General features: G+C 29.1%; 1 protein-coding gene across 3 annotated transcripts in view; it reads left to right on the top strand.

The window, feature by feature from the left end:
* LOC106788280 (diacylglycerol O-acyltransferase 1) overlaps positions 1-11,894 on the top strand; it is a 144,036-nt gene that overhangs the window by 100,107 nt on the left and 32,035 nt on the right. For all 3 annotated transcript variants that reach the window (XM_014751420.1, XM_014751421.1, XM_014751419.1), the window contains 2 exons: positions 5,219-5,399; positions 8,415-8,523. In XM_014751420.1, coding sequence (XP_014606906.1) covers positions 5,219-5,399; positions 8,415-8,523 — 290 coding nt within the window. The remainder of the gene's footprint in view (positions 1-5,218; positions 5,400-8,414; positions 8,524-11,894) is intronic.

The raw sequence follows: 11,894 nt of genomic DNA, 5'->3' as shown, positions 1-11,894 counted from the left end.
ATCGTAATGATATAAAGTATTTGATAATAACATTAATATAATGTTTTTATTGCAATTCTTTAAAAAATAATGCAATTGTATAACATAACCTATTTTCAATGTTTTCGGTTACTTCGATACAGTTTTTAAATATAATACAAAATGATGTAAAGTATAATAAATAAATGTTATATATAATCGTAATGATATAAAGTATTTGATAATAACATTAATACAATGTTTTTATTACAATTCTTTTAAAAATAATGCAATTATATAACATAACCTATTTTCGATGTTTTTGAATACTTCAAGATTTTCACCAGTCATTTTAAATATAATTTAACGTATTACATGAGAATAATAATTATTAATAAAATATAATTGTAGATATTTCAACTGTTAAACATTATAACAAACTAAATCGTGTTTAAAAATAATGAATCTGTTTTTAATCGTCGCCATTTGTGTGAACAGTAGCATTTTTTCTTAATAATCTAGAAGTACGAAAAAAGAAAAAGATTTCCTTAATATATACCCCGATCTTTTAATTCCAACATTATCATTAACTGTAATCATCCCTATTTTAAATTCGTAGAAATATCTTCTTTTAATCTTTTTATTCTTTTCCATCCTAATAATTTTAATCGCAAGATATTCTCACACATTGCATTTTTATCTAAAATTACCTGTAAAGGAGCTTAACCCCGTGATACTCGATTACTTGAAAAGTAATTTCGATGTGACATTAGTCGAATAAAAAGAATCCAATGTGAAGGTTAAAAATAAAAGAAGATGAAATGGAAGGATAAAAAAAGGAAAAAAAAATAGTAGAAGAAGAAGAAGAAGAAGAAGAAGAAGTGATATGTTAGGAAGGTTGAAATACGGTGTGGGAGTGAGGGGGAGGGGGAGAGGGAAGGGAAAGGGAACGGGAATAAGGGCGGGGTGGAGGTGGGGGTTGAAAAACGAGCCGAATAAAGTCGAAAGTAAAAAGAGAGAAGTAAAACGTGACGACATAGACATCTTACGAATTAAGCCTTGATAGTATCGAAGCAACGCCGCCGATTGGCTCCAATTTCCAAGCGTGCAATTCCCCCGTACCAATAGATTGCTTCTTGGGTCGTTTAGTTCAGCCTAATTTTATAGCCGCTCGGATAAAAAACTTTACTTTTACGGTATTAAAAGAAAAAAAAAAAGAAAAAAAGAAAAAAAAAGGAACAAAAACCACATCGATTTTCGTAATACGAAATAAAATGTTAAAAGGAAGGAAAGAAAGAAAGAAAAAAATAATGTATATATATATATATGTTACCGTCCAAGCTGGAAATTAGTCATTGTTAGTAATTCCATTAGGCATTATTATGAATGCAAAGAGCCTTAAGACGAAGTCGGAAATTGAAAAATTCTTACAGTTTTTCTTAGGTATCAAACATAATACTTTGATATCCTATAGAATATCAAACATTATAATTATATATTATTTTTTTTCTGTTTTTTCTTTTCTTCTTTTAACAATATAAAATGAAATTGTAGTTCAGCGTTCATTCGTTTCAAATTATATTTTTTATAATTGTTATTTGAAGCAAGCGAATAAATAATTTCAACATCGAATGGCGCATCTGAAATAAAAAAAAAAAAATATAAAATAAAAAAATAATTGTAATTTTATACTTATATTTTATATTTTTTATATTAAATAATAATACATTTTATTTGGTTGTTTTTTCTTATGAAACATTTAGAAATTTCCATCAATTCTTCTCGAGGCAAATGAATATTTTTTAACGTAGTATACGATGTTTAATCATTTGAAAAAACATTGCGAAACATTGCGGAACGTTAGCATTGTTTGTAAAATACTAAAACGAAAAGTAACAAATTAATGGGAATATAACGAAAGTAACCATACAAACAACTAAACGAAACGAAACGAAACGAAACGAAACGAAACGAAACGAAATTAAAGGGGGAAAGAATATACAGTATTGTAATGTTAAAAAATATTTATTCTMCCTGCCGTTTTTGCCAATTGAAAAAGTCTTTTTTATTTATCCATAACGTCACATATAGATGTAACAGAAATGGTGGTGGAAATGGATTGAAGTAGAGGAGGAGGAGGGGGGGGACGGAGGGAGAGAGATTGGTGGTGGTGACGGTTGACGTTTGAAGGTTTGTTGTATAATTCGTGAAGTGTGGAATGAAGTTAAAATAAACAACAAAAAATATATATATGTAAAGAAGAAGAAAAATGAAGCAACTAACCGAAACCAAGAAAGAGGAAAAAAACCAATCAAAAAATACTAAAACGATAATGATTATAATAAAATAAAAAACAAAATAAAAAAATATCCCCAGGTATAGAGTAAATTTTGTATTTTGCTCGTACACGAAGGTGTATTTTAACAATCATCCAATGGCACATTGGTATTACAAATGAAAAATTCCATTGGAACTTCTTTTTTATTTTTGTTTATTTTTTTTTTGTTTTTTTTTGTGTGTTTCATTATTTCCGGAATTTCGCGTGAAAACCGCCAATGCCGCCGTGGGGGTAGTAGAAAGTGAGAAGAGAACGGATGGATGGATAGAGAGGGTTGATGGGGTGCGAAGGGGGTGTTAAGGGAGAAGGGTGGAAGGTTTGCAGGCGCCATTGTCGCGGTTATTCGGACTTGTTGTGCGGTCGATTCGCGACGAACTGTAGAATCTAGCAGCTTTTCCAAAATGAGAGAGAAAGAACCAAAAAAAAAAATTAGTAGGAAAGAAAGAGAGAGAAGGAGAGATGATAATTGAGTTATACATTTTTAATAAAGGACAATTTAATTTAATTAACTGAATTTTTTAATCTATGTACACGTTTACCATCAAGGATATTATTAGTTCAGATACGATCCGTTTCTTTTTGCTTCAATGATTTTGTTTTTCCTAATTTTTCTGACCAAACTTAAAATTTTAATTACTTAAGTTCCTAATTGTCATACGATCTGTAGACATTTTTCATTCTTTTTTTGTTGGTCTTTTTGTTTAAACGTAGAAAATTATCGAATATTATTTTATCCTAACCTCACTTCTCTTATGGTCTGACTATACTTAATAGTTATTACTACTGAAGTTTTTATTTATTACAATATATATATTATCTTAATCTTTATATTATTAAAGAGAAAATTTAAAAGGAGAATTAGATTAAAATTTTATAATTAATAATAGAATATGATTTAATAGATTTCATTTCTTTTAATATGCACAATAATCGAAGATTATTACTTTTACCATAACCTTACTTTTAAAATCTCTTCCTATAGTCTGACTATACCTAATAGTTACTACTATAGTTCTTGCTTAATACAATATATTATTTCAAGAAAAAAGAAAAAAAAGAAAAGAAAATGAAAGAGAGAATAGGAATAAAATCATAAAATTAACAAAATTCTAAAATTTAGTTTAATAAATGCTTATATTTCCCACACACACACACACACACGTACAATAATCAAAGAAGAATATTACTTTACCATAACCTCACTTTTATAAGATCTTCCTCTATTATCTGATTACTTTTAACATCAATTACTATAATTACACGCAACTAATAAAAAAGAAGAAAAAGAAATAAAAGGGGGAGGAAAAAAAGATGAAAATTACAGGAAAACTGAATGAAAGAAGATGAAGCGATTAAAAATAAAATGAGGATAAAAGCTCGGGTTAGGTGGTAAGGATGGAAAGAACTAATAAAAAAAGAATTAAAAAAAAAAAAATAGGACAATGAATAATAATAATAAGAAGAAGAAGAAGAAAAAGAAGATGAAGAAGAGGTGAAAGTAACGGGGGAAGGGGGGGGGGTAAAAATTTGTAGGGGTAGTAGAAAGAATTTAATTTAGACGAATTCTTTGGTTCGCTTATTACGAGCTTTATTCGAAGCGTGTACGAATAACGTCTCGTCGTTTCACCCCCTTTCCCCTTTTTTTCTCGTAACCGCTGCGACAACCCCACCACGCCCCTTCCACCCTTCCTATCCTCTTTCTTCTTCTTCTTCTTCTCTTTCTCATTCCTCTTCTTAACACCTTTCCTAACTTTATTCTTACTTGTACCATCTCTCTCTCTCTCTCTCTCTCTCTCTCTCTCTCTCTCTCTCTCTCTCTATCATTGTTTCTATGTTCGAAATCAAGTCTTTCTTTAGGTGCGAATCTTGTAACGATCGTTAGTCGAGGAACCGTTCGAAAACGTAGTAAGGGCACCTATCCCAAATTCAAAGGGACACATATACGTCCCTAGTAGCAGCAGCAGCAGCAGCACCAGCCACCGTCGCGTTACCTTATTTGAATTCCAAATTGGATTAGTCATCGGATTTGGATAATTGAGGGGGAATTCTATCTGTTACCTGTCCTGGGTTAACACGGTGGAAAGGATTAAACGAACTGCTGAGAATTTCGAGAGGGATCTATACCCCGACTATCGAAAGTCGTGTCCTTTACCTGTCCCGTATCTTTTAATGATTATAAAGGAAGGACTATTTTTGAAAATCATGAAACTTCAAGTGAACGGATTAATTTGTTTTTTTTTTCTTCTCTTCTATGTGTTTTTATAAGTTTTAAAATATCGTTGTAATTTTTATCGGAATTTTTGTTGTGTGTCTATTTTATTTTTGATAAATTGATTCTCGCTCGTGTTATTAGGGGATGAATAAAAAGAATTATTTTTATTAATTTTTTTTTGTTCACTTTATTTTTTACTTTTATATATATATATATATTATTATATAAATATATTTTTTGGATTTAATTTTTGTTAAATACTTTATGGGATTTTTATCAAATATTATTTTGTCTGATTTCTCTTAGATAGATATTTTATTTAAGATTTATTTGATATTTGATTACTCTACGAGCCCAATTTTACAGGACATTGACGAGGGATGACTTATTAATTGCTGACAATCATGTTTAATTTTGTACTATTGATAATAATATTTTCTAGCTTTTTTTTTCTATTTAGATAGTATTTGATGTGACTCCTATAACAATAGAAAAACACTTCTAATTTATTTCAAATAACTTCAAAACAAAGTATTTCTTTCTAATAGTTTATTTAATAACAGTATATTTTACTACAAACCCTGAAGTATTTTATTATGATAATAATAATAATAATAATAATAATAATAATAATAGTAGTAATAGTAGCAATGGGTAGGAATAAAAGAAAACGTAATAAAAGTAGGAAAATGTGTTTTCATTATTTGCAGCAACAAAGTTGAAGCAAAACAGTGTTGAAAGCGACGACATCGGGCATGAAGTGAACGGTTGTGGCACAGCGTTGGTGCAATATCCAGACAACCTGAATTTTGGCGACCTTTATTACTACATCCTGGCACCCACGCTCTGCTACGAATTAAATTTCCCTAGGACCCAGAGGATACGGAAAAGGTAAATGTAACATCTAGTGGTTTCTATACACTCCTATAAACACACATTCAAATAAATGGTAGATGTTTGTTGTCATCAAAGGTACCATCATCATCATCAGTGCACTAATCATTCATAAATATATTTTATTTAATTTAATCATATATTCGTATAAATCATTTACATATATGATATAATATTAAACTCCTACATTAAATGTACAAATAACAAGAGAGGATTTGTTAATTTAAATATTTAGTTGGAGAAAAAGTTTCTTCAAATTTCGATGCAACACTTTAAACGAACTAAACTATTTCTCTCTCAACCCAATGAAGAGTAGTTACTCTTCCTAGTTTTCCTTTATTTAATTAGTTAACTGAAAATTTGTTAAATTCGTTATACCAAATTCCAAAAATTAAATGTAACCTCACTAATAATGATTTATCGAATTAAATATTAGATCGGGTAAAAAGTTTCTTCGTATATTTCGATGCAACATTTAAAACGAAATAACTTTTTTTTCCCCAATTATAAGTGAGTTCACCCTTTCCCCCTGTTCCCCCCATCCCCAATTTTTCACAAATTCTATTATTTAACAGAAATTTCTTAAAATTCGTTATTTTTCTTGTTGTATATATTTGTTTATAGAAAAATAGATAATATTCGATAGAGAAAGTAGTTGCTTTACTTTACTTGAAATATAATTTTTGTAGTTGGTACTATTACTACACAACTTGTGACTATACTACCTTGAAAAAATTTCTTTTCGTTCTACGCTTTGCTCCCACTTCTTTTCTCGTCGATCGAACTACGTTTTCCTACGGGAATCCACTTCGTCTGTTTTCTTTTTCTCTATTCCTTCTTCTACTTTCTTTCCTTTTCTTTTCTTTTCTTTTTCCGAAGCACATGAATCGGCACGTATAGTTTCTACTGAGTTTGCCTCCTGTTTCTCTATCCATCTATGTTATATACCTATATATATATATATATATATATATATATATATACTTGATATATACATCAAGTTTTTTTATTTTTTTTTTTATTTCTAACATACTATATTCCTTTTTAAAGTGTACGATAGTGAAAGAAGAAAGTCACTAAAGTGTATGTGTTGTTTGTTGTATATGTGGTTTTTAGTTTATGTTTGTGTGGTGGTGGTGTATAAGTGAGAAAAAGAAAGGTAGAATGAAAGAAAGAGGATAGGATTCGTGAAATTAGATTTAAGTGGGCTATTGTTGAGAAAATAGAAGAAAGAGGATACGCTTATTTTAGATGGACTTCGTTTCTGAACATAGTGATGTATTCCTTTTCTTGTTACAAACATAAAAATATTCTTGAACATTTTCATTTGATGTATTTATTATTAATCATGTGTGTGGGGATTTTCTTAGGAAGATTATTAATAATATAGCTCAAATAATAATAATAATTATTCAAATAATTAATGTATACATAGAATATCGTAATTTGTTATTCACAATTTTGAATAAAATATTGACCTATAAATAATTAATAACAATCAATTCGAAAATTCTCGTCAAATTTATTATTACAATTCAGGAGTTGTTTTTTTTTTTTAAATGAACGCGAAAAAAATAATAAACAAAAATTTCTTCGCGCTACGCGAACGATTATAAAAAATAATTTACAAATATTTCGAATATAAAAAGAGAGAAAATAAATATCAATCGTGTTAAAAATATTATTACAAAATGTAAAAATATGTACAACGAGAAACAAAAAAACAAAAAGAAAATTGGAACTTTACTCATATAAATGAACAATTGGCACGAATTAACGGGAAATGATTTTCCTATATAAAATGGCTTTCGTTGGACGCATATATACGCCCATATCATATTCAAAGGCTTTAAAATAATGAATAAACCTGTCTTAAGTGAAATCGGACAGGTTGAACAAAATTTGTTTAGAACGTTTAATTTGATCTCCCTTCAACGTTTCGTTCCCTTTATTAAGATTTTTTCAACAACTTAACAATTTTTTCAACCTATCCAATTTCTCCCTTAAGACACACGTTTATTAATAATTATATTTTTCTACGTGATAAACAAATAATTGACTTAAAATAATATTTAATCGATGCAGTAATTCGCGTAAATCCTAAAAACAAAAATAAAACGAAACAAAACGATATACGAGACAAGATGAAAAAAAAAGAAAAGAAAAGAAGAGAACAGTGGGAAAATTAAAAGAAAGAAACAAACAAAGAAACAAAAAAAAAAATAGAACGAGTGCAAGTAGATAAGCGACTTTTAACCTTAGGAAACAAAATGAAATAACGAAAAAGTATTTTTTGGTACAACGGTCACGATATTTAATAGATATCATAGAATCAAATTACGACTAGCGTCTCGTCGTTGACCGTTATGGGGGTTGGGTGGTGGTGGTGATGGTGAGGAAGGGTAAGGGGTGCTTTCGTTTGGATAAAATTTCCTGGAATTCATTCGTATGCTCGACACAATAGTAATAAAAGCTGGAAACACAGAAGCATGACGGGGGACATCGAGTTCGGGAGATAAAAAAAAAACGGGGKGGGGGGAGGGTGGTAGACGTTTGCCAGGGTGAAATTGAACGGTGGCGTGTACACGCGCCCGTCTACGCGTTATTCAAAATAATAACGACACGTTGTATCAACGTGTATGTGAATATGTGTATGAGAAAGAGCGAGAGAGAGAGAAACGGTATTGGCTTTCCACTCGTTGTATCTACGATATTGTTTGCGTATGTATTCTTTTTATTTCTTTTTTTTTTTCCTTTTTTTTTATTCTTTCATCCCTGTGTGTATGTTTCGTGTGTATTTTTTTGATATATATTTTTCCTTCCTACTTTTATCGCGTGTGTTTGTATGTTTTTGTATACGTGTGTATGTGTATCATATATATGTGGTTTTTATTTATTTATTTATTTATTTATTTATTTATTCAATTTAGGTTAATTTTACTCTGTTTTTTTTGTTTCTGATCTTCTTAGGCGTTAATTTTTGGTCATTGTTGTTTTATTATTATTCCGTAGGTTTTTGATAAAACGCATCTTGGAGGTGGTCGTTGGTTGTCAAGTAGTAATGTCATTGTTTCAACAATGGATGGTACCTTCCGTGAAGAATTCGCTAATACCCTTCAGTGTGAGTAACTTTTTACTTTTTTTTCTTCTTTATCTTAAATATATTTGACCAATTTCAAATTGATTTTTAATAAAGGGGTTTGATAAGTATCTTTTTTTTTTTTATACAATGCATATGATACTTTTTATTTAGAATATAATCTAAGATTTTTAAAGTAAGAGAATTTTCGTATTTCCAAAATTGTTCAAATGTTATATTATTTTTAAATATATATATATTTTTTAATATTACAATGGTAGAACAAAAAGTATTTAAACAAAATTCAATATAAACACATTCTATATATTATGTATTAAAATTATTTTGTTTAAAATGATTCATAGTGTTTCATTTATTTTAAAAAATATTGCAATAAGGGAACAAAAATAATACACACATGTAGAATTAATTTCTTTTCTTTTTTAATTTATACACACAACTATTAACAACAGACACACGTGTAAGGGTTAAACGAATACGTATAAACATTTATCTTAGATATTAATAAATATAATTTATTATTTAACCACAATATAAAAAAAAAAAAAGGCTAAAACAAGAAACAAAAGAAAAACTAGGGGTGGATATGATAGTAGGAAATAAATCCGAATATTTTATTCGACGTCCGAAAAAAATCAGCGACGCGGGACGTGATTTTAAAAGTCACGTGAATTCCAAGCACGGTCTAAACAACGGATCCCGGGGATCATCAAAGAACTTTATTGGAACGCTTCGGTGCAATTTTTTTTTCCCCCACCACCCCCACCTCCAGCCCGCTCCCTACCTTTTTTATTTTCCTTTGTGTGTGTGTGTGTGTGTGTTTTTTTTTTTATTTCTCCTGCCCCTTCCCTTATTTTTTTACTACTTTCTTTCTTTCATTTCTATCTTCTTTTTGTTCTTTTTCCTCTTCCTTCTTCTTTTTTTTTCTTTTTCATCCCGATTGGATCGAACCGTTGAAATAGAGAAAGAAAAAAAAAAGAGAGAGAGAGAGAGAAGATACGCCGAAAAATAAAAGCAAACAAATGACGCTCGGGGTAAAATGAAAAATCGTACAAAGTAGGTGGTTGATGGGGTGGTGAGGAGAAGGGGGAAGGGTTTAAGTTGGTGAATTTGTGAAATATTCGAATCATATTTTATATATTCTCTTTTGTATTATCTTTTATTAAAGGATATGGGGGGAGGGTTTACTTATTTACCCATTTTAACAGTTGGGAAGTAAGTTAATGATATAACCTGGATGTGTTCGGATTGTAATTTAATTAATTATCGGTTCAACGATATAATACCATAGTATATACATTCATATATATATATATATATATATATATATATATATATATACTTGCGAAATTCCAACGTCGTCGACATACCTGAAAACTCTGAAGCTAAATAAAGTAAAAAAAAGTCGGNTATATATATGTTGAGATGTATATGTAGATATTATGATGGTTGTTATGTAGGATGATTAATTATTCAGTATTCATAAACGATTCTAGTAAACTGGTTTGACCTAAACTAGACAGGAAACATAATGCTCTACTGATGTTTGTATTCCATTAATTAGGATCAAATCTTGTTTTTTTCCTTCATTCCTTATTATATTATTTTTTAATTAAATTATAATAGAGAATATATATATTAATAATTATTTAATGTTCATTAATGATTCGTGTTATTTGGTTAGATCTAAACCAGATAAAGAATTTATTAAAAATAGGGTTGTCATGTTACACCTATTGGGGTTAACCTTATTTTGTATTATTATTTTTATTATTTTTATATTTAATTACATTTTTTTGTTTCCATTTATATTATTATTTATATTACTCCTGTTAATTATAATCAACTGAATTAGATTTAACCAAAGCAAGAAACATGAAACTTCATTGCTGTGTATGTTCAATCTATTGGGTTCATATTTTACTTTTATTATTATCATTATAGTTTAATAAACTTGGTATTTTTTCTATTTATATTAATTAAGTATTCAGTACAATCATAAATGATTCAAATCAATTGATTAAACTTAACCCCATAGACAGATTTTACACAGGGTAATCAAAATATCGTACGTAATTTATTAAATCAAGTTTCAACTGTTTTCAATTATAATTTTTCTCTATCGTTGTTTTTCATTCCCATTTGTTTTCTATTATTTTCACTTTTACAATGGTTACCTAGAAAATTGGATAACGCCTTTCGTAGGATTCGATAACGATAGAATCGGTTATACGTGATACGCGTTGGACTACTGGCCCGGACCCGGTACACTCCTCTTCTCTTCTCTTCTCTTTCTATCTCTTTCTCTTTCTCTTTCACTTTACCGATAGAAATTCCTGTGAACGAGGATTCGTGGGATTCGTGGATTTAAACGGAACCTTTTACGTGGACGGATTTAACCACTGCTGATCCGCGGTGATCGTTCGTGGTTCACCGTACGTACCCATATTGCGTACATAATGTGGTTGAAAACGTGTACATGGAACCCGGAGTCAGAATCCTCTTTCGATGTGTCAGTATATAGATATGAATATGTGTTGGTGCGTATGTGTACGCGCTACTTTGCAAACGTATACGTAAATCGATATTATTTAATCGAGAAATATATTTTTTTTTAACCTCGTGACATTTGACCCAAATATATATTTTTCTTTATTTCTCAGAACTTCCCCTCCCACCCCCCTCCGTCTCTGTCACCGTTACCGCAGTTCTGATTTTTTTTTATTTTTTATTTTTATACTGTCATTGTTTTTTTTTCTTCCTTAAAACGATTCGTTTGAAATGATTTCGAGTGAAATGTTTTAATATTCATTTTTTTTTTCTTTTTTCTTTTTTTTTTTTCAGTGCGAACGAGAAAAGAACGAAAGGGAAAGTTTTTGGGTAGGTGTTTTTGTATTATAAAAAGGAAATGAGAAATATAATAGTTCATTTTGACGTTTTTAGTTTTAATTGTTTAACGTTCGTGATCGTTATATCGTTTATAATCCAACAGGGATTGGAAATATTTAGTAATTGGATTGTTACATTGATGAAATCGTAGTTGCTTATATATGTGGTTATATTTGAGTTATTGTAGAGTTGAGTTTAATTATTTGGATAATAGGTGAATAAAGGTGTATTGTTTTTTTCGTTGATTGTGTGTGTGAGTATTTAAAATGTTCTTTTTGTTTTTTTTTCTTTTGGTGTGAATTATTGAAGATTTATTTTATTAAATACATGTTATTTTGGTAATGAATTGTTACATAGGAATACTTTCATTTATTTGAAGCTTAAAATATTATATAATGTTTTTATATATATAGTTATTATTTATTATTGTAATTAATAATTGTAGATATTACTTAATATAGTGTAATACGAAATATTATTTTAATTACTATAAAATATTATTT

This window comes from Polistes canadensis, unplaced genomic scaffold, assembly GCF_001313835.1.
Source record: "Polistes canadensis isolate GaletaPanama2010 unplaced genomic scaffold, ASM131383v1 scaffold_132, whole genome shotgun sequence".
Lineage (NCBI taxonomy): Eukaryota > Metazoa > Arthropoda > Insecta > Hymenoptera > Vespidae > Polistes > Polistes canadensis.
Note: the sequence above shows the minus strand (reverse complement) of the source record. Positions and strands in the feature narration are given on the sequence as shown.